Source organism: Coregonus clupeaformis, chromosome 31 (genome assembly GCF_020615455.1).
Source record: "Coregonus clupeaformis isolate EN_2021a chromosome 31, ASM2061545v1, whole genome shotgun sequence".
Taxonomy (NCBI): domain Eukaryota; kingdom Metazoa; phylum Chordata; class Actinopteri; order Salmoniformes; family Salmonidae; genus Coregonus; species Coregonus clupeaformis.
Window position 1 is genome coordinate 1,382,242 of NC_059222.1, and position 24,478 is coordinate 1,406,719.

Consider the following 24,478-nt stretch of genomic DNA (forward strand, 5'->3'; position numbering starts at 1 on the left):
AATAATAGAAAGCACAACAGCATTACACAAAGAGTAGATAGGGAATACTGTTGTGGACAGTGTTGTCTATGTCATCATTGTGAGTCATATGAGTGGGTTATCATCGTTCACAAAATACAGTATGACTAAGGTTTTCTCCGAAAAAAGTATATTTCTATGGCACGGACATTTGGCTATTTGTTTTAAAGTCTCATCACGCACATAGGCCTATGGGTCAGCTTGTTGTTGCTGCAAGAACACCAAATGAAGACATGAACTACATAATAAGAGAACATGAAATGGGGGAACACACGAAGCAAAAACACAAGGCCAGAATCATATTGGAGGAGTAATGATGGCCTAATTGAGTTATCTGTAATAACTGTCATGTGCTGGGCCGCTGTTTTTGGGCGGGTGCTTTGAGTAGGAGGACAAAGCAGGGTGTTGTTAAAGTTGCTTGGGTGGCTTCCTGTCCTTTTCCAGTGCACTTAACGACTTTGACAGACATCCAGGCCTGTAAACAAGACTTGATGAATCAGATGATATTGCCTCTATTCCACCAGTCCCAACTGGCTCACTCACAATTACTCTGGAGGTGCCTGGGACAGCAGTGGCTCAGCTTGTTTTTCAAAATCTTCTGAAATTCTTTGCACTATAATTTTTGGTAATCAGATTTACATTTTAGGCTAATGGTTGTTTCCCTACCCTTCCACATTATAATAGCGTTATCTGTCTGGAGTGGACTTATATATAGCTATAAGGTTTCTCTCCCACTTAAAGCAGAGGTCAGTGCACTTTCATATATGTAACAAAGTGTAAAGAAAAAAGGCATACATAACAAATCCCACATGGATTGCATTACATTCTTCACTCTCTGCCAGATTGATCGTGACACTAGTGCTCATAGTGACCGTGACAGGAGTAGGGATACTGCGCATGTCCGAAACTGCCAAATATGAATGCTGCTCCAACATCTGAACAAACCAGGTAGGAGTATTTCATATCTTGACAGGCATTTTTCATGTCTTGATGTTTCTTTAGCGGTTGTTAACACAAATGCGCAGTCATGTTGCCCTTATGTATCATGATAATATTAGCTAGTTAGCCCGTAATGCAAGTTGAACGCCCAACAACCAATGTTGAGAGTGAGAAGGAGAATCTGTCTCGCTTTCTTGTCGCTACGACGCCAGTTAGTTAGGCGCTAGTTAACTATCTCTCTGCCCCTGAAGGAAAAGCTTTGCATTTTGCTAACTATGCATGGTCGTAGCTAATTCTTTGACGTGACATAGCTAGCTATGTTAGCTAATGTTATGCTATGTCTTGACCTGGTGAAAACACTTGACAAGACAATGGACCAATGCATTGGCTAACGTGAATGAAAGAAACGCGCTAACTGTCCCCATTGCGAGCTGCCTCCAACTGTTCGGGCTGCTTATAACTGTCACCTTTACTTTGCAAGGATTAGCTACCATTTACCAGTTTTCACGGCGTTGCAGGTCCTAGCTAGCCGCGAAAGATGACCAAATAGGCGCATTCAACGACCCGATGATTTCAAAGTACCTCATCATCGTGGAGTTGAGGTACTTGGCGATCGCTTACCCCGGCATAGCCAGGTTGCTATACAGAAGTGTGGTGTCGGCACCTTGTGCCATTGAGCTTGCCCGAAATGCCATTAGCCTGTCACATTAATTCCCCAGTTAACGTTAACTAGCTGGCTTGATCGCATTAAGGTAGTTGTATCGTCAGTGTCCCTTGGTGGCTGACCCTACAAACTCCCCATTCAGAAATGTGTGCTGAAATATGGCAGTTTTTATTGGTTCTGGAAGACATTGCAATAGCTATGCATACAAATTCATTTCTACAATATAGCTGAAATGTATAGCCAGCTAAGTGGAGTAATTTATTTTTAGCTGGTGCTCATCTGCATCTGAACCAATATGATCCCATATTAGCAATAGCTAGTGTTGTTCAGTTCAACAATTTTATCCGTTTCTGTCAAGGAATGCCATTGGCCAGTGTTAATCCTCTGTCATACAATATCATCTATTTTTCTGCTTGGAACCATAAACTTTAAACAATGTTTTGGCCTCAATTGCTCACTTAACCTTTGCCCTGAGACATGGCTGTGTAGATGTCACGAGACTCGGAGTGAGTCAAAAGCAATGTCTCAGGTCTGGGCACCTATATAGCCAGTGTCGGTTGCATATTTGTAGCCTACATCAAATGTCATTCTGAAATAGCTTTGTGGCTGCATACAGGCTAATTTACACAACGTTCCCTTTAATTGTTTCCCCTTGCATCAAGTTCGATAACAATGGAAGACAAGAATGTCCATGCCTTTTTGGAGGGAGCCCAGTCATATCCTGTCAAAAGATTGTTACAAGAACAAAAGTCTAATTTGGGCTAATGGTGTTTGACTGCAGCCAGCAAGACCTTCAGAGAGATTCAGATTCAGATCAACTTTATTAGCCCACCAGGGGGAAATTCATTTGGTCATGTGCTTAAAAAGATGGTACATAAAACATGAAAACACAGAAACTACACAAAAAATTAATTCAAAGTGCTATAGCTACACATTTTAAAGTGAAAGTGCAATAAGTTGTATACTCGAGGGACCAACATACTATTATACAGCCTAATGGCTGTTTGAATAAAAGAGTCCCCATATCTATCTGTATTCATTTTCTTTTGAAGAAGTCTCTTCCCCCTTGTCCAGCTGCTGCTGTGACTGAATTTTGAGTGAAGGGGATGAGTACTGTCCTGTAAAATACTTTCAAGTTTTAGGAGGATGAGTTTTGTGTACAGGTTGGTGGCTGATTCTTGATCTATACCAATTATCCTTCCCGCCGTCTTAATCAAGCACTGAAGCTTGACTTGGTCTTGCACTCGCATGTTTCCAAACACACCAAAGTACAGCACACTCTGCAGGACAGATTTATAAAAAATTTGTAAGATGTGGCGGTCGATATTAAAATGGTTCAGTTTGCGTAAAAAAAACATTTGTCTGATTCCCAATTGATCCTCGTAGGGGGTAGAGGAGTTTTGTTCCTTCTGAAATCAATTTCCATCTCTTTTGTTTTCTTAACGTTTATTTCAAGAAAGTTATCTGCACACCACTGGACTAATTTTGCAGTTTCTCTGTCAAAACCTTGGAGAGGCTTGGTCTGGGTGTTGGAAACCCACAACAGCGGTGTCATCTGCATATTTAAAAAATGTGTGGCCTGCGTCAGAGGCTTGACAATCGTTTGTGTACAGTGTGTACAGTATCGGTGAAAGTACTCAACCTTGAGGGGCTCCCGTATTCACCGTTCTAGATGTAGAGATGGCAGAGTTAAACTTCACTTGTTGAGTACGGTTCACAAGCAACCTATTAATCCACTTGATCAGTAGAGAGTTGACACCCAAATTCACCAGCTTATCCACCAGTAGGTGGGGTTGGATGGTGTTAAACTCGCTACTGAAGTCAATGCAGACAATTTTCACTAGGCTATTTGCCTTTTCTAAATGTTCGTAGATATTGTTCAGCATGACCAGTAACGCATCATCAACACCCCTGGAGGCACGGTAGGCGAATTGGTTTGAGTTTAATTGGGATGAGAGACCAGAGAGAATTAGTTTTTGAATCATTTTTTCAAAACATTTCATAGGTACAGATGTCAGGGCTACAGGGCGTAAATCGTTCTTTTCTTCTGGCCTGTTGTTTTTAGGTATTGGGACGATCAGCGACTTCTTCCATAAGTCTGGAATTATCCCACAGTTCAGTGACGGCTGGAACAGCTTCTGGAACAGTAATGCGAGCTGGTCTGCGCATGCCTGAAGTGCCTTGCTGCTGATGCCGTCTGGACCATATGATTTTCGTGGGTTGACACGTTGAAAGTATTGCTTGACGTCATTCACAGAGAACTGTATATCAACAGCTGGTATGCTGTCTATACTGTCCAATGCCACTTTCTGCTGTGATGTAAAACCACACATCAAACCTACAATAGAAACTGTTCAAATCATTTGCAAGGTCATTTTCGACGGTCATACAATGTCTCTTTGGTTTGTAGCCATTTTACTTTACTGCCACCTGATTTAAACACTTGTTTTTGCTGGTTGAGGAGCTCTTTTAATTCCCGAGTTACCCACAGTTTATTATTGGGGAAGATGTTGACTTTCTTTGTTGACCTTCATATGTCCTGCGCTTTGCACACATAATCACTGACAACCAAACATGCACAAACATACAAGCCATCTGACTCATAGTCTTAGGCAGTGGATATAATTACTGAAGAGTCAGTCATCTCAGAGGGGAGAGACAAAGGAGCAGTTAGCCTAGTTCGGAGCTTGGTAGTTGCAGGCGCTTTAGCAGGGAGATAAATGTCAAGCAAAACATATGTTTTTTTTTTACAGAAACTCAAATTCTTTCCTCCTCTCTACCCCTCACATACAGTGAACATCATGGGTAGTTGAGAAACACACCCTGGACATATATTTTGTGAGGAGGACAGAAGACTAGGCTATATTCCAGACCAGACCCCTCAGCCGCAGTCCAGAATCTTCTGCAGCCATGGCTGAGGAGGACTATGGCTGCTTTGTGGACTGGACCCAAATGGGGGACTTGGCCAAGAGCAGTGGCACCTCCAAATTGGACATCAAGGACCCTGTGGAGCTCAAAAAGCTGGCCAGGCAGGGCCACTGGGCCAAGAACCACAAGCTCCGTGCCCAGGTCTACCAGCAACTCATTAAGGCCATCCCCTGTCGCACCGTGACCCCCGACGCCGAGGTCTACCGCGACCTCATGGGCGACGACACAGGTAAAAAAGCCTTGTCCGCCATCCCACTGCCAGACTTTGTGGACGGTAGCGCTGTGCCGCACTACTGCCTCAAGGCAGACGCAGTGACCGCCGTCCACCGGGTCATCTCCTGTCTGGCGGGACAGTTCCCGGACATCTCGCACTGCCCGGCGCTTCCCGCGTTGACAGCCCTCCTGCTGCACTTCAGTGCCGACGAGGCACAGTGCTTTGAGCACGTCAGCCATCTGTTGGCCTGCAATGAGCCGGGCCGACGCTTTGTGGACCAGACCTTCCTGGCCTATGAGTCCAGCTGCATGACCTTTGGCGACCTGGCCAACAAGTACTGCCCGGCGGCCCACAAGATCATAGTGGCTACAGCGCAGGACGTGGTGGAGGTGTACTCGGACTGGCAGCGCTGGGTGCTAGGCGACCTGCCCTTCAGCCATGTGGCTAGGGTCCTAGACGTCTTCCTGGTGGAAGGATACAAGGTGTTGTACCGCGTGGCCCTGGCCCTGCTGAAGTTCTACCGCAAGCAGAAGGCCGGGGCTGGAACTCAGCAATCAGAGGGCCAGAAACAGGACTCTGCAGGGGTCAAGGCAGAGATCCAGGCTTTCGTCAAAGCCATCAGCTCCTGCATCACCCCGGACAAGCTGCTGGAGAAGGCCTTCTCTATCCGCTTGTTCAGTCGCAAAGAGATCACCCTCCTGCAGCTCACCAACGAGAAATCGCTGCAGCAGAAGGGCATCACCGTCAAACAGAAGAGGTGAGTAAGCAGGGCTAGAGAGACAGCATCAGTTCTATTGGGTCTAATTTACATATAGAAAAATGGTAGTCTACAACTCAAATACAGTGGGGGAAAAAAGTATTTAGTCAGCCACCAATTGTGCAAGTTCTCCCACTTAAAAAGATGAGAGAGGCCTGTAATTTTCATCATAGGTACACGTCAACTATGACAGACAAAATTAGAGAAAAAAATCCTGAAAATCACATTGTAGGATTTTTAATGATTTTATTTGCAAATTATGGTGGAAAATAAGTATTTGGTCAATAACAAAAGTTTCTCAATACTTTGTTATATACCCTTTGTTGGCAATGACACAGGTCAAACGTTTTCTGTAAGTCTTCAAGGTTTTCACACACTGTTGCTGGTATTTTGGCCCATTCCTCCATGCAGATCTCCTCTAGAGCAGTGATGTTTTGGGGCTGTCGCTGGGCAACACAGACTTTCAACTCCCTCCAAAGATTTTCTATGGGGTTGAGATCTGGAGACTGGCTAGGCCACTCCAGGACCTTGAAATGCTTCTTACGAAGCCACTCCTTCGTTGCCCGGGCGGTGTGTTTGGGATCATTGTCATGCTGAAAGACCCAGCCACGTTTCATCTTCAATGCCCTTGCTGATGGAAGGAGGTTTTCACTCAAAATCTCACGATACATGACCCCATTCATTCTTTCCTTTACACGGATCAGTCGTCCTGGTCCCTTTGCAGAAAAACAGCCCCAAAGCATGATGTTTCCACCCCCATGCTTCACAGTAGGTATGGTGTTCTTTGGATGCAACTCAGCATTCTTTGTCCTCCAAACACGACGAGTTGAGTTTTTACCAAAAAGTTCTATTTTGGTTTCATCTGACCATATGACATTCTCCCAATCCTCTTCTGGATCATCCAAATGCACTCCAGCAAACTTCAGATGGGCCTGGACATGTACTGGCTTAAGCAGGGGGACACGTCTGGCACTGCAGGATTTGAGTCCCTGGCGGCGTAGTGTGTTACTGATGGTAGGCTTTGTTACTTTGGTCCCAGCTCTCTGCAGGTCATTCACTAGGTCCCCCCGTATGGTTCTGGGATTTTTGCTCACCGTTCTTGTGATCATTTTGACCCCACGGGGTGAGATCTTGCGTGCAGCCCCAGATCGAGGGAGATTATCAGTGGTCTTGTATGTCTTCCATTTCCTAATAATTGCTCCCACAGTTGATTTCTTTAAACCAAGCTGCTTACCTATTGCAGATTCAGTCTTCCCAGCCTGGTGCAGGTCTACAATTCTGTTTCTGGTGTCCTTTGACAGCTCTTTGGTCTTGGCCATAGTGGAGTTTGGAGTGTGACTGTTTAAGGTTGTGGACAGGTGTCTTTTATACTAATAACAAGTTCAAACAGGTGCCATTAATACAGGTAACAAGTGGAGGACAGAGGAGCCTCTTAAAGAAGAAGTTACAGGTCTGTGAGAGCCAGAAATCTTGCTTGTTTGTAGGTGACCAAATACTTATTTTCCACCATAATTTGCAAATAAATTCATAAAAAATCCTACAATGTGATTTTCTGGAATTTTTTCTCTCATTTTGTCTGTCATAGTTGACGTGTACCTATGATGAAAATTACAGGCCTCTCACATATTTTTAAGTGGGAGAACTTGCACAATTGGTGGCTGACTAAATACTTTTTTTCCCCACTGTAAATGGAAGTCTGAGGCAATGAATGCTAGTGCTTCTGCTAATGCCATGGTAGCGCCTTAGCTAATGGCAGCGTAAATAAACATTAGACATAGTTCTAAGGGAAACAGGCAATAAACCAAATCAGGATGAGAGGCATGCGCTTGCAAAACTGTGCATGACCTAATTTGCCACCAGTAAGAGGTGGCCATTGTTCCTGGGTATATAAAGCTGGTACGACCTTCTGCTAAAATAATTTGGATTGTCTAATTGGTTCTCTGTTTTTAGTTTGCTTGCTCCTTTACCTGTTGTGGCTGTCTGTGTGGCTCTGGCTTGCTTTTTGTCATTGATTATTTTCCTCACCTTTCTGTTCATAGTTTTCTCCTTTTTTGTTCTCTCTTTCCTTTGCTGTCCCTTTTTTTTTCTTCCATCCACCGTCTTCTTCCGTTTTCACCTTCACTCTTGTGTCCATGTGTCGTCTACTGCTCATGCTCCTCCATTCTCCCATGAACCTGGCTCTGTTAGCCTGAGGTAAGTGTCTGTCCTCCCTCTCGCTCCACTCTCTCTCGTCACCTGTTAACACTTGAGCTGACCTCCCTCATTAGTGATAAATTGTATTAGGAACCGTGTCTACATTCTCTGTAAACTGTCCTAATCTATAAGTGACCAGGAAACAAGATTTGGACATTGAACACACTGTACCATAGTCAAACCTTAAAAATTGTGTGCAGGTTTATTTTCTTCTCCTCAACACTCAATTGAGTAGGCTTAATTAAAGTCCCAGACTGACTAGCTGGTCCAATCACCTTGTTTGAGAGGTCTGAATTAGGTGCTGTTGGATCAAGTCCAGCTCACGCTGTGGCCCTTCCATTACCACAACCTCATGGCCCTACATGCGGTACAAAGACTACTTTGACTCTCCAATCAGGAGTTTGTGTGTTACTAACAAAGTAGTCCTCTCCTTCCTGCCCGGTTACCATGGCTACAGGCGGAATGTGCAGCTGGCGCTGAATCCGGACACCTTCTCCTCGGAGGTAGTCAGCGCCAAGGAGATGAAGGACATCTGGTCGTGGATCCCCGAGCGCTTCGCCCTATGCGAACCGCAGCTCCTTTTCACCACCTCAACCCACGGCTGCAGCCTCAACAGGTACTTACTGCCCACTTTTGTACCCACTTTACCAGTCTCATTGTAGCCACTTTACCCTGCAGCCTAGGCTAACCACTAGACCAAGGGTGTCAAATAATGATCCAATGTGGCCCACAGGTGTTTTCTTAGGGGAAAAAGGTCTCAATCAACCTACATTTCTATACAGACTATCCAGCTTGCACCGAAACAAAAGCTGCCCTTACAAAAATGTACCATGGTAGTACAATGGAAAAAATACCAGAGTACTATCATGTTTTCTTTGTCACTACCATGGCAGAAAATACCATGGTACTGGTGCAAATACCATGGTCTTTTCCTGCCATGGTAGTGACCAAAAAAACATGATATTATTTTCATTGTACTACAATGGTACAAAACGCACCATGGTAGTACAATCAAAAAACTACTATGGTTTTGTACTAGTAGCATATAGTGAAACATGAAAGCATGGTAGTTGTTCATGGTCTGTGTCCCACAATTTTTCAGGTAAAGTGACCAAAAACATAGTAATTTATGGTACACGCATAATGCAACATTGACTACTCGCTCAGCAATGGCAAAGCATAGGACTAGTGTACCCTCTTAAACCCCTTTAGGTCATAGTGAAAAACCACAACACATGGTCTAGTAGTGTAGTGCACCCTCTTAAACCTTGGGACCTGGATAGGGTATGGTGAGAAGAATGAAGGGAGTCTTGACACGATACAGTTTAAGATAATTAATTTATCTGGTGCTTGTCTCTTCAATACAGTTTTAGTTAGCTGTCGCTCATTCAACTGACTACTCTTATACATTTCTAAATAGCCAACATGCTAAAAAACAATTTGTAAAAAGTTATTAATTAGCATCTCAACATATCCTTAACAACTGCAAGTTCTACTTCATACCTTTCAGTCCGTCAGTACGATTGAAAGTATGGATTATTCCCTCACACTCCGTGCAGGTCGAGTAATAATAACAACAAAGTAATATCGGTGACGTGACAGCGTGGGAGGACGTGCCCCGCCGTTCATATAAAACCGTACTTCAGACCACGCACTTTCTTATTTCTTCTCGCAAAGTTAGCTTAGCCGTATCGTGCAAATTGACTGCTCCGCTGCTCCTGTTTTTCGGATTGCATCTTCCCAGGTCCCGGTAGGATAAGCTAAACTCTGTGTGAGTTGTGTGTACTGTCAGTCTGTCACCATATGCCTGTGACCTGTGGGTCGGAGCGCGAAATTCTCCCTCCAAGGCTGTGTGACAGCTCTCCCCTACCTGTCCCTTATAATATAGAGCAGGGGTACTCAACTCCTACCCTACGAGGTCCGAAGCCTGCTGGTTTTATGTTCTACCTGATAATTAATTGCACACAACTGGTGTCCCAGGTCTAAATCAGTCCCTGAATAGAGGGGAACAATGAAGAAATGCAGTGGAACTGACTTCGAGGTCCAGAGTTGAGTTTGAGGGATGTAGAGGATATTGGGCTTCCTTGTCTTGTGCTGACTTAGCCCTCCAGCTAGTGTGTGTGTTGGCAAGACATCCTCCTCTGCCATGCTCGTTATCGAGGCCACCGGGTACTAGTCGTCCTTCAACAATTTAAAACTCGTATGGGTCACTTTCCCTAGATAACTGCGTCTCATAGCGCTTGTGCCATCTAGGAAGGTTGTTAGCCAGCTATACAACGTGGGATTCGGACTGCCTCCCCCAGGCATCCCTCTCCCCTGGTATTGCTAGCACGCTACAAGCTAGCTAGCTTACCAACTCAACCTAGCTTGGTTTACCAAAACGACGCCCATTCGTCCGTGTTTTGCATAATAAGACTACGTGTAAACACAGTATTTCTCCTGCTCCAGCCCTGCAGTCGTAGCTAGGCTCACCAGAAATGATTTTGCGGTTGCTTTACAACTCCCACCAGATTATTGTAGCTCTCTACCTATACCGTTTGTATTGTGGTAGCTGCTCTGTAATACAATCTCCGGTTACTATTATATTAGTTAATTTCATGAATTAGTAGGGGTTTGCCGAGTAGTCGGACAAAACGAGTATCGTAACGGATATGGGCAATTTTGGATACGATTATGATCAGAGTATTTTTTTGTAATGATCTGTGTACGAGGTTCTATGTGGTCTAAATAACTAAACTGGCTATTTTGCCTGTTTGTAAAGAGAAAGGTGGTCTGTACGTTGATCCTGCTGCTCTGATGGGATAGAGTGAAGATCACTTTTCCTTGCATGTTTTCGGTCTGATTATTTAGATTGCTGCTGCCTGCTACTATAATAAATCATATGGCGAGGACGTTTGCTGTGATGCTATCAATGTTCATAATATCAAGCGGGGCAAGGGTAGGGGAAAAAATATAAAACGCTGATGCGCATTCTGACTGAGTAATGACAAACTTGGCTGCCCGCTGCAAGTTGAGGACACACAGACGCATAGGTTGCACAACCCTCCTCGCTCTGCTCCTAATCCGCATATTTTTTTGCAGTGAGAACGTGCAGGGAGGTATTTTGCCAACATCTACTTAGGTATATTAAAACGACTCTGTTTTTTCCGATCACGAGTATCATCCGATCCCAGTATCAACTGTGAATTTAGGGATATGAGTATGGGACACCCCTATTAATGAGTATATTTGCATAACATATATACAAATAAAAAATCACATTCTGAGCTGAGAGAACATCACATCACCATGATGCTGGGCATGCATGGATGCTCCTCTTGTGGAGCTGAACTACAAGTGGAAGATGGTCATGACCTGTGCCCCGCCTGCCTAGGTGTTGGTCACCTGCGAGAAGCCCTTTCTGACCCCTTTAACTGCTCCATCCTGCCTAGGAAGGTGAGGGAAGTGCGGCTAGGCAGAGTTGAGGGCCTGGTTTTCGCAGATAATTTACCAGTGTACCGAAAAAGTCCAAAAACAAGAGCCTTACTCGGAAGGTCGATCCCTTATCCTCTGAGATCCTTAAAGCTCAGAGGAATCAGGGCCCTCTAGCATTCCCTCCAGCATGGGGGATGCGATGGAGGACTCCGATAGCCGCGATGATGACCTGCTCTCCACTCGGGCATTCAACCGGCAGTTTAATGAACAGGATGATGACACGCCCAACATGGCGAGGAAAGTGCCAACCAATGTTGTGGACGCAAACGATGGGTCTGAGGAGTCATTCCAAGGCTCTGATTGCATCGAGTCAGAAGAAAGCTCTGCCTATAAATTAAAATATCAAAACGTAGTCAAAATATAACAATAATATCATTACACAATATAACAATAATATCATTATCCTATGCTTTATAACTCACTCACCGTTAAGATAAGGTTTAAAATAATTTGTTTATCTGATGCTTCTCTCTTCACTTTTCAGTTGTCTCTCATTCAACTGACTCACTGACTAGGCAGGCTAGCGCGAAAGCTACAGTGAGAGTGCGTGAAGCAACCACTAGAGCGAGCGGCTCCCTCTGCGGGCCGAAACATGCACAACACCCCTTAACTATTAATAAATGATTACAAAAGGCCAAAGATTAGGCTACCATATATCTCACAGGGAACCCAAACATGAGTAGAAAACTGTACAATTAATACAGAAAGTATTACCCCTTTTTGACAGGAACTATTTCCTTTTTTCTTTGATGTTACAGACAAACTAGGACCAACAATAGTAGCCGAATGCCTCTTTATCAGAAACTTGCCCATAATCGTATATAAATGCATCAATATAATGCCAACCAACCTCTTTTGACCTTGGGGGGAGGGGATTTATTTGATGCATTATACTGCCATTGTACCATGGTAACACACAATTAATAAAGATGGTACCATATGATAATTGTTTGTACCGTTTATCATAATTGTGTGTTACCATGGTAGAAAAACATTAAGAATACCTGCTCTTTCCATGACAGACTGACCAGGTGAAAGCAGTGATCCCTTATTGATTTCACTTGTTAAATCCACTTCAATCAGTGTAGATGAAGGGGAGGAGACAGGTTAAAGAAGGATTTTTAAGCCTTGAGACAGTTGAGACATGGATTGTGTATGTGTGCCATTCAGAGGGTGAATGGGCAAGATACAATACTTAAGTGCCTTTGAACGGGGTATGGTAGTAGGTGCCAGGCGCACCGGTTTGTGTCAAGAACTGCAACGCTGCTGGATTTCCCACGCTCAACAGTTTCCTGTGTGTATCAAGAATGGTCCACCACCCAAAGGACATCCAGCCAACTTGACACAACTGTGGGAAGCATTGGAGTCAACATGGGCCAGCCTCCCTGTACATAACATGAAGGTGTTCTTAATGTTATGTACACTCAGGTTAAAACCATGGTATTTCCACGATTCAGATCTATACCATGGTATAAATGATGCAATCCCATGGTAATATTTTGGTACAACTGCAGTACCATGGTAGTACCATCATACTTCAAGGCTAAAACCATGGTACATTTCCGTATTACTGATAGGCTATATCACTGCAGATATGCAATATTATCGTCGCAATGCTGTAATGTCGCCGAGCCCGACCCTAGTTACAACTGATATTCTGCCCACTTTATAATTGGTTCACTTCCTACTTTACCCTGTATTGGGCCCAGTTTACCATACATCTTACTCTGTACCTTTCCCCACAGTCTCGGCTACCATACCTACTTTACCATAAAGGTGAAATGTGCAATTGGTAGGCTACATCAATTTTTTGACTTTAAAGTGATAGTTCACCCAAATTACAAAATTACAAATTGGGTTCCTTACCCTGTAAGCAGTCTATGGACAAGGTATGACAGCAACCGTGGTGTTGGTCCTTCAGCTGGTTGAAATTTGAGACATAATATCAACAGGAAAGTAATATTAAAGACTTCAAAACGCTTGTCTGTGTGTGGCCATCAATATGTGTTTGCTCATGACCGAAGGCACAAGCACAAGACGGAGGTACATGCTCGCGATGCATGCATACTAACTGATGTTTACATGGTTTTGTGCCAGTTTATAGAAATTTCAACTTCAGTACCGGCGCTTTGCGTAAACAATATTTTCCTGTGGATATTTTCACACAAATTTTGAGCAGCTGAAGGACCAACCGCACAGACAACCGGTAGAGTAAGTTCAATTGTAATTTTAATGTCTTGTAAGGAAAATGTCCACGATTTTGCAGTGCTTTGTTTCAGATTGTATACCAAGAATTGGCATCAAAGTATGATTTTATTAGGCAAGTTTCAGTTATGAATCAGCAATGGCCGTTATCCTTGCCATTGTAGAGTCGGTCAGAGCTATCCAAAGTACATCACTAGTGGCCTTAAAGACTATCATACAGCTAGTGAAAAAAGCTGATCTTTCAGACTCAAATTCACACATTTGATTTTTCAATAGGGAATGGGTTAACTTTCTGAGTAATGCTACATAGAAATCATTGACCAGAGACACTGCAGTATGATCATAAAAAATTATTGTAATCTGACTTTGTAAAAACACTTATGGAATGTATCGTGCTGTAGGCTAAATGTAATTTTGTTGCATTTTCAGTTAAAAAGGTCCCATCTTCCTTTTTTCTTTCTCATCTTTAAGATACAACATTGATAAAGGGAAGCTTATGTGTGTGTTTTTCATATGGATACTTGCACGCATGCATGGCCAGATTGTGTAAGTGATGTGATATGTAATAGTGGTCGTCCATTCCTTTTGTCCCAGGTTCTACGCTCATGTCGAAGGCTATGAGCCCACTCTGCTACTCATCCGGACCTGCCAATCTGACGTAGGGACCTTACGCACACTTAAAACTTGTTTGTGCCCTTACCCCCTCATGTAACAGCATAATGACAACCACAGCCATAGACTAGTAACTCTCGAGCTCACAGGATTATGACATTGAAAAAGTAGGCATAAATGTTTTAAATCTACAGTCGAGTCAGTTTTTATGTCATATTGATATGGTAAAGACCTATAATTTAATGACATATATGAATACATGTACAGGCTGCAGTATTTACTTCTTATAATAACAACATTTTTGTGTGACTGAATCCCTATTGTATCCCTATTTTCCCCTTCTGCCTTCTGACATTGTCCCATCCTTCTATTTCCTATCCCACTTCTTCAATTGATGCTACTGTAATACACCCTCTCACGCCCTGCATTGTCTACCCAGGTATGTGGAGCCTTCCTCTCTACAGATTGGGAGGAGCGCAAGCGAGGCGGGAACAAACTCAGCTTCTTTGGGACCGGAGAATGTTTTGTCTTCAGGGTGGGTTGTTTATTTCCCTATTCACTTTATGTTTCTCATCCAATTAGGCTATGTGAATCCACCATTCTTTAATTTTATGTATTCTTTTTGGGGAGTAGCATGTTTTGGGAATTCCTTTGGGTGCTTCCCATATACTGTACCAGTCAAAAGATTGGACACACTTACTCATTCAAGAGTCTTTCTTTATTTTTTACTATTTTCTACATTGTAGAATAATAGTGAAGACATCATAACTATGAAATAACACATGGTAGTAACCAAAAAAGTCTTAAACAAATCAAAATATATTGGCCACCCTTTGTCTTGATGACAGTTTTGCACACTCTTGGCATTCTCTCAACCAGCTTCATGAGGAATGCTTTTCCAACAGTCTTGAAGGAGTTCCCACATTTGCTGAGCACTTGTTGGCTGCTTTTCCTTCACTCTGCGGTCCGACTCATCCCAAACCATCTCAATTGGGTTGAGGTCAGGTGATTGTGGAGGCCAGGTCATCTGATGCAGCACTCCATCACTCTCCTTGGTCAGATGGCCCTTACACAGCCTGGAGGTGTGTTTGGGGTCATTGTCCTTTTGAAAAACAAATGATAGACCCACTAAGCGCAAACCAGATGGGATGGCGTATCGCTGCAGAATGCTGTGGTTGCCATGCTGGTTAAGGGTGCCTTGAATTCTAAATAAATCACCAACAGTGTCACCAGCAAAGCACCATCACACCACCTCCATGCTTCACGGTGGGAACCACACATGCGGAGATCATCCGTTCACCTACTCTGCGTCTCACAAAGACACGGCGGTTGGAACCAAAAATCTCAAATTTGGACTCATCAGACTCATCAGACAGATTTCCACCGGTCTAATGTCCATTGCTCGTGTTTCTTGGCCCAAGCAAGTCTCCTCTTCTTATTGGTGTCCTTTAGTAGTGGTTTCTTTGCCACAATTCAACCATGAAGGCCTGATTCACGTGGTCTCCTCTGAACAGTTGATGTTGAGATGTGTCTGTGACTTGAACTCTGTGAAGCATTTATTTGGTCTGCAATCTGAGGTGCAGTTAACTATAATGAACTTATCCTCTGCAGCAGAGGTAACTCTGGGTCTTCCTTTCCTGTGGCGGTCCCCATGAGAGCCAGTTTCATCATAGGGCTTGATGGTTTTTGCAACTGCACTTTTCCGGATTGACTGACCTTCATGTCTTAAAGTAATGATGGACTGTCATTTCTCTCTGCTGTTTTGAGCTGTTCTTGCCATACTATGGACTTGGTCTTTTACCAAATAGGGCTATCTTCTGTATACCACCCCTACCTTGTCACAACACAAATGAAGAAGGAAAGAAATTCCACAAATTAACTTTTAACAAGGCACACCTGTTAATTGAAATGCTTTCCAGGTGACTACCTCATGAAGCTGGTTGAGAGAATGCCAAGAGTGTGCAAAGTTGTCATCAAGGCAAAGGGTGGTTACTTTGAAGAATCTCAAATCTCATATATATTTTGATTTGTTTAACACTTTTTTGGTTACTACATGATTCCATATGTGTTGTTTCATAGTTTTGATGTCTTCACTATTATTCTACAATGTAGAAAATAGTAAAAATAAAGAAAAACCCTGGAATGAGTAGGTGTTTACAAACTTTTGACTGGTACAGTATACTCAACAAAAATATAAATGCACATGCAATAATTTCATTGATTTTACTGAGTTACAGTTCATATGAGGAAATCAGTCAATTGAAGTCAATTATTTAGGCCCTAATCTATGGATTTCACATGACTGGGAATACAGATATGCATCTGTTGGTCACAGATACCTTAAAGAAAATGGGCCTCAGGATCTTATTACGGTATGTTTGTGCATTTCAATTGCCATCGATAAAATGGTGTTCGTTGTCCGTAGCTTATGCCTGCCCATACCATAACCCCACCGCCTCCATTGGGCATTCTGTTCACAAAGTTGACATCAGCAAACCGTCTGTGGCATTGTGTTGTTTGACAAAACGGCACATTTTAGAGTGGCCTTTTATTGCCCCCAGCACAAGGTCCACCTGTGTAATGATCATGCTGTTTAATCAGCTTCTTGATATGCCACACCTGTCAGGTGGATGGATTATCTTGGCAAAGGAGAAATACTCACTAACAGGGGTGTAAACAAATTTGTGCACAAAATCTGAGAGAAATAAGCTTTTTGTGCGTATGAAACATGGGACCAACACTTTACATGTTGTGTTTTGTTCAGTGTAATTTCACCTCAGAATTGTCAAAGCAGTGACTAAGAGTGGACACCAGGTCGCAAGACTTACAATAATTAGCCTCCTTATCACAAGTCTGGCCTCCACCCACTCTGAACGGAAAAGCATGTCAGGTCCAAAAATGAGTGATATAACAAAATGTAGTGTACACTTTAGAGAGGTTTCACTGAGTGTACCTGAGCTAGAAATACCTTCAATTCCAAGTCCTAGCATGAATAATTAAACTGTTGTGGTGTGGATGATGCGCAGCTGTGTGCTCTGTCGGTCTGCCTTTGAACAATGCCCCACATGCACACACTCAACGGAAACTCCTGTAACTGGAGCCTAACTGTACAATGCCACCTGATAAGGCCCTCACCTGACACCACACACAATAAGATAAGGATCGAGATCTATCAGACATGCATGTAGAGAGAGAGAGAGGCTGGGGAGAGGGAATGAAAAAGCACCAATTATGACAGAGTATTCAGTGTCCAGCTTGTATCTGACTGATTCAAGGTAACCCCTCCAGTATGAAGATCATAGAAATATAATGAATATGGCCACCGGTCTGTCCACCCATCACAAAACATTGACTTTAATGGGGATTACTGTTCTAGTAATTATATTTCAATGATGAAGATAAACCCTCAAACGTGAGCATTCCTCCCGGTTTGTCGGTGTAGCTGAAGCCGGAGATGGAGAGGTATGAGTGGGTGGTGATCTGCCACCCGGAGCTGGCCTCCACCATCAAGGCCCAGAGCAGTGAGGACCCTGCCAAGGACGAGGCGCCCCCCGACAGGCAGAACTCGGACGGCAACAGCCTTCCTGTGGAGAGGCCGGCCGCTGACCCATCTGATCGCCTGTCGCCCTTCCTCTCGGCCCGACACTTCCATCTCAACTCCAGGAATACCTCCATGTTCATGGCGGGCAACTTTGACTCTATCATTGTGGGTGAGTGGAAATCAGTCCTTCTTGTTCTTAAATCGATCAATCTAGCCAGAGTGAGTAAGATGTACTCACCTAGATTCTCAGGTCTATATCAGTCATTGATAAGGACAATGCCACAATTAAACTAACATCTAGGAACTGAAGATCCTTATGGCCCTTGCCTGTCCCTCTGTGCCTCTCCTCTTCCTCTCACCCAGCGTCTCTGTTTCTTAACTGATCAATCCGATTGGCCAGTTCACTTACCTAGATTAAGATCATTTTCCTGTCTTAACTCCTGCTGTTCTGTCTCCTGCCAGGGGGAGGCGAGGGAAACGCGCTGTACATCGACGGTGAGCTAAACCACGGACACACAGCCCGGTGCACCACTTTTGACAACCCACCGCTCTGCTCCACCGAGAGCTTCCAGGTGGCCCTGCTGGAGGTGTGGGGCTTCAAGGACACAATGGCCTCTGATAGATAGACAGACAGACAGACAGACACACACACACACACACACACAGTTCGAGATATACACACACACACAACCCACCAAGGGCCTGATGAAGGTACCAGTCATATCAGAACAAACCCCTTTCCGTCCAGCAAATTCATTTATCCATTGAATTCTATACATAAATGTGAAATATTTGTATTTATTCATGTTGAACAAGTATCATATTTTATTTGTGATTCGTTTTTACAGATTTTTAATTACATTGTATTACTCTTTTTGTTGACTCTCATTCGGAGGGGTTTGATGGCGAAAAGCAGCTCTGTTGTGAAAAAGGCCTTGTCTGGAATTATCAAATGCCATGATTTTACACACTCAAGTAACTTCATTTCTGTATTCACTTTATATCTACTCATTAATTTGTGCAATCTGGTTACGCACCAAACCAGCCGCCAAAATCGTAGTAAGTAGGCCTATAAGTCTTTGAACATATGCAGTCTACCCAGCTGTCAGAAAACTGGGGTCAATGAAAATAAATTGTACAACGTGAAGTGTGGCTGTTGTGCGGCCATATTCACACCAGATGTACTCTTAGCTCTGCGCACAGCAGTAAATTAGAGAGGCCCCTTTGTAAAGTATGTGAATATTGTTCTTTGAATGTGTTTTATTGATGGTGTGAAAGTGTTATCAGGTGAGATGAAGACCATATCCACGTCCCTCATTATTTAGGTTCACAATCTCTGTAATGCAGTATTCATCCGTCTCTCTCTCTTTCTCTATCCGTCCCTCAAACAATATCATCCAAAAAATAGCAGAATATGTACGTTCTAGTGCAGAGACTCAATTGTATATCATTGAATATCTGTGTTGTATTGAAGAAAGTCCTCCAGTGAAGGATCGATTGAAAAATGACAGATGTATCGTACATGTGAAAGTAATACACTTTTAAACAAGTGACATTTGTCTCTGTCATGTTTTATTGTTAATTAATTTCATAGTTTTTTTTTGCTGACATATGTGCTTTGCTGACATATGTGCCCCCACCCACCCTACTGTTCTTACTTTGACTATGGGGTGAAAGGAGGGGAGTAGTTTCTTGAACCCTGTCACATAAACGTGTCAGATGCCTTTCACAATCAGTTTACCCAGAATCTAACTATTGGCCCGTCTGACAATTATCATACCATATCCAGGAAACTTGCCTAGTTGGCTTGGTAAGCATATCTATGAAAATGTAACCTCAAAAAATACTATTTGAAATAAACTGATGGCAAGATAAGAGAGATACCGGTATGTGAAAATTCCAATGAAATAGTCTGCAAAGGTAGATCATCTATCCAAGTGATTATGTGGCAAAGTCCAGCGTCTCAGCATTCCTCTCACATATTATCTACTGATTTCTGGATACAAATGTTGTCATTAATGTGGCTTAAGAAAGCAGCCACACTTTTTTTTTTTAATCCACATATTTCTGACTTATAGTTAATGGAGCAAGTCCCCACTTTAAATCATTGACATACTTCTTATTATTCTTTTGCACACTACTCCTCTTAAGCTAGAAATGCCTTTCAAACTTTATAACGTGTAGACTGGTCTGGATTTTTGATATATTTGATACTTTTTAACACTTAAGGTTTTTGTTCTTCATTTTTTTAGTCATTTTAGCAGACGCTCTTATCCAGAGCGACTTACAGTTAGTTAGTGCATACATTATTTTTAATTTTTTCATACTGGCCCCCCGTGGGAATCGAACCCACAACCCTGGCGTTGCAAACGCCATGCTCTACCAACTGAGCTACATCCCTGCCGGCCATTCCCTCCCCTACCCTGGACGACGCTGGGCCAATTGCGCGCCGCCCCATGGGTCTCCTGGTCGCGGCCAGCTACGACAGAGCCTGGATTCGAACCAGGATCTCTAGTGGCACAGCTAGCACTGCGATGCAGTGCCTTAGACCACTGCGCCACTCAGGAGACAGTTTGATGGGATTTCCTCAACATTCTAAAGGTCACATTGTGACATCACTTCCAACAACAAACTGAGCCATTGCTATGGATACTCACACACACAGAGGAGCGCATGGGGCAGTGAAGGGAGCGAGGGACAGAGAGACAATCAGCTATGGATACTAACAGAGGAAGTTACTGTATTTCTAATTTCGGGTTGAGCAATCGGGCCCGGGTGGGGTAGGGCCTGAACGTCGCCGGCATGGGTAGGGCTCGCGCTAAATTGTCATGCCCTTGCAAGACTAGATAGAATGTAACATTGGTCGCGTGTTGCGTTTGTCCGTTAGCCCAGGGCTTCGGGATGCAAGTGTGAATCACTACATTAACCCCCCCACACACAAACACTTTATCTTTGCTTGATTGAGCTTGCCTGGCCTAATGGACCAATGGAATAGTCCCAAAATTGCAAACCCTGCCCATCTGACATTCCAGGCAGGCTTGAAAGATCACTGAAAGTATAGTATTTGAACATCGGTTTGACACACACACACACATACAGACACACACACACTTTTCTTTCCTAACAGGTCTGAAGGATAATCCACACAATCTTCTGTGTCCCTGTCCGATTACGTAAATCAGACAAAATCATATGTCATGAACATATCCAGCAAATTCTATCAATTTGCTTTGTTTATAACTTCAAGTAGATTCAAATTCAACTTGCTGGGGGCAGGGAAGGGGTGCCCCTCTACTGCCAGTGGGTCCCTCTTCCCACTGATCCCCCTCCAGCCCAGAGAGGACGTCAAGAACATCCTGCTATCGTCCAAACTGTTGTGATGAAATCGTATTTAAAACTTCACCATGCCTCCTTGTCTTCTGTACTCTATTATTACATGTTACAAATACCGTGGTATTCTAATAGGAGAGTGTATAAAAGTGTTGTCTGAGTAGTTATTTCTGATAAAATGTGTTATCTAACTGCCTCATAATCCCAAATAATGTTTATATAGTAGTCTATCAAAGTATTCAGACCAGATATTTCAATATTAACTTTGACTTCGGAAAGTATTCAGACCCCTTGACCTTTTCCACATGTTGCTACGTTACAGCCTTATTCTAAAAATATATAAAAAAATTTAAACTCCTCATCAATCTACACACAATACGCCATAATGACAAAGCAAAAGTAGGTTTTTAGAAATTTTAGCAAATGTATCACAAATAAAAAACAGAAATATCACATTTACATAAGTATTCAGACCCTTTACTCAGTACTTTGTTGAAGCACCTTTGGCAACGATTACAGCATCAAGTCTTCTTGGGTATGACGCTACAAGCTTGGCACACCTGTAATTGGGGAGTTTCTCCCATTCTTCTCTGCAGATCCTCTCAAGCTCTGTCAGATTGGATGGGGAGCGTTGCTGCACAGCTATTTTCAGGTCTCTCCAGAGATGTTCGATCGGATTCAAGTCCGGGCTCTGGCTGGACCACTCAAGGACATACAGAGACTTGTCCCGAAGCCACTCCTGCGTTGTCCTGTTGGAAGGTGAACCTTCACCCCAGTCTGAGGTCCTGAGCACTTTGGAGCAGGTTTTCATCAAGGATCTCTCTGTACTTTGCTCCGTTCATCTTTGCCTCGATCCTGGCTAGTCTCCTAGTCTCTGCCGCTGAAAAACATCCCCACAGCATGATGCTGCCACCACCATGCTTCACCATAAGGATGGTGCCAGATTTCCTCCAGACGTGACACTTGGCATTCAGACCAGAGAATCTTGTTTCTCATGGTATGAGAGTCTTTAGGTGCCTTTTGGCAAACTCCAAGCGGGCTGTCATGTGCCTTTTACTGAGGAGTGGCTTCCATCTGGCCACTCTACCATATAAAGGCCTGATTGGTGGAGTGCTGCAGAGATGGTTGTCCTTCTGGAAGTTTTTGCCATCTCCACAGAGGAACTCTAGAGCTCTGTCAGAGTGACCATCGGGTTCTTGGTCACCTCCCTGACCAAGACCCTTCTCCCCCGATTGCTCAGTTGGGCCGGGATCCCATCTCTAGGAAGAATCTTGGTGGGTCCAAACTTCTTCCATTTAAGAATGATGGAGGCCACTGTGTTCGTGGGGACCTTCAATGCTGCAGAAATGTTTTGGTACCCTTCCCCAGATCTGTGCCTCAACACTATCCTGTCTCGGAGCTTTACGGACAATTCCTTCGACCTCATGGCTTGGTTTTTGCTCTGACATGCACTGTCAACTGTGGGACCTTATATAGACAGGTGCGTGCCTTTCCAAATCATGTCCAATCAATTGAAGTTACCACAGGTGGACTCCAATCAAGTTGTAGAAACATCTCAAGGATGATCAATGGAAACAGGTTGCACCTTATCCTCTGCAGCAGAGGTAACTCTGGGTATTCCTTTCCTGTGGCGGTCCTCATGCGAGCCAGTTTCATCATAGCGCTTGATGGTTTTTGCGACTTCACTTGAAGAAACGTTCAAAGTTCTTGAACTTTTCCGGATTGACTGACCTTCATGTCTTAAAGTAATGATGGACTGTCGTTTCTCTTTGCTTATTTGAGCTGTTCTTGCCATAATATGAGTTGGTCTTTTACCAAATAGGGCTATCTTCTGTATACCACCCCTACCTTGTCACAACACAACTGATTGGCTCAAACGCATTAAGAAGGAAATACATTCCACAAATTCACTTTTAAGAAGGCACACCTGTTAATTGAAATGCATTCCAGGTGACTACCTCATGAAGCTGGTTGAAGGAATGCGAAGAGTGTGCAAAGCTGTCAAGGCAAAGGGTGGCTACTTTGAAGAATCTAAAATATAAAATGTATTTTGATTTGTTTAACACTTTTTTGGTTACTACATGATTCCATATGTGTTATTTGATAGTTTTGATGTCTTCACTATTATTCTACAATGTAGAAAATAGTAAAAATAAAGAAAAACCCTTGAATGAGTAGGTGTGTCCAAACGTTTGACTTGGTGCTGTATGTAAATAAGGTATTTCAGGTTTTTATTTTTTATACATTTGCAATAAACATTTCTAAAAACCTGTTTTCGCTTTGTCAATATGGGGTATTGTGTGTAGATTGATGAGGATTTTTTATTTATACAATCAATTTTAGAATAAGGCTGTAACGTTAAATAAATGTGTGAAAAGGGAAGGGGTCTGAATACTTTCCAAATGCACTGTATACTGTTGCATATTATAAACCGGGTGGTTCGAGCCCCGAATGCTGATTGTCTGACAGCCGTATACCACGGGTATGACAAAACATTTGTACTGCTCTAATTACGTTGGTAACCAGTTTATAATAGCAATAAGGTAAGAACAGCCCTTAGCCATGGTATATGGCCTTTATACCACACCCCCTCGGGCCTTATTGTTTATTATCCAGGGCCACTGGTTGGATTGGATTTACTGTACTCACTCAAAACTCATGAACTCTCCTACCTCGAAGTCACAGACTTTTATAAAAAACGAACGTGTCACCCCCCTATTCCCAGGTAAGTCTGCTGGACCATGGAACTCTAGAGCAGCACATCAAAAAACCTGCCACCCTGTTGTCAGCTATCAGTTCCCTGAGGAAGGATGCAGCTATCAAGGCTTTAAATGGTCAAATTTGGGGGATGACCACCAAATGCAATAAAGTTTGGTAAACTACAAAAACTAGGTTACAAAAAATATTTTCAGCCTGTTATTTTTACTAACTAACTTAACTTAAACATCTGGCAACATGCAGACTTTCTCCATCAAGACAACACTTAGAGCTTATGATTCAAAAATGTCTAAAATCAATGCAAGTCTCATATCCAGGGTGAATACTTTTGTATTCATGTATAAAGGACATCACACAGGTGTGCCAACTAAAATATATATCCCAGACAAGACTGAAGAATAGGACAAATAGGCTGCGTTTAGACTGGCAGCCCAATTCTGATATTATTTTTACTAATTGGTAATTTGACCAATTAGATCAGCTCTGAAAAAGATCTGATGTAAAAAAATAATCTGATGTGATTGGTCAAAAGACAAATTAGTGGAAAAAATATCAGAATTGGGCTGCCAGTCTACACAGCCAGGGACAAGTGAATATAAGTCCGTTCTGGAGTTCGTAGCAGTTTGAATGAATTTGAGTGGTTACATACACTACATGTTAAATGGCTACGAGAGAGATAAGGAGACTCTTGCTGGCTGTAATCAAAGGGAAGGTACCACTGAAGGCCCCAGTATTCAGTCAGGCAGCTTGAAGAAGATGTGTCACCATCCAGGCCCTTGTCACAGCATGCAGTGGCATGATAGGGCGATTACATTTACATTTACATTTACGTCATTTAGCAGACGCTCTTATCCAGAGCGACTTACAAGTTGGTGCATTCACCTT

General features: G+C 43.1%; 1 protein-coding gene across 4 annotated transcripts; it reads left to right on the top strand.

Annotated features, from left to right (window-relative positions):
• The first annotated feature begins 900 nt into the window (after positions 1–900).
• Positions 901–19,098, top strand: LOC121547196 (TBC1 domain family member 24-like). 4 transcript variants are annotated; one of them, XM_041858335.2, is made up of 9 exons: positions 921–966; positions 3,687–4,023; positions 4,415–5,520; positions 7,708–7,713; positions 8,171–8,329; positions 13,987–14,050; positions 14,444–14,539; positions 17,447–17,714; positions 18,008–19,098. In XM_041858335.2, the coding sequence occupies exons 3-9, from the start codon at positions 4,532–4,534 to the stop codon at positions 18,169–18,171; spliced, it is 1,746 nt and encodes a 581-aa protein (XP_041714269.1). In that variant the 5' UTR covers positions 921–966; positions 3,687–4,023; positions 4,415–4,531; the 3' UTR covers positions 18,172–19,098. The 4 variants fall into 4 exon arrangements, with proteins under 4 accessions (XP_041714272.1, XP_041714269.1, XP_041714270.1 ...); XM_041858336.2 differs by having other exon boundaries at positions 3,687–3,836; XM_041858338.2 differs by lacking the exon at positions 3,687–4,023 and having other exon boundaries at positions 901–966.
• The last annotated feature ends 5,380 nt before the right edge of the window (positions 19,099–24,478 follow it).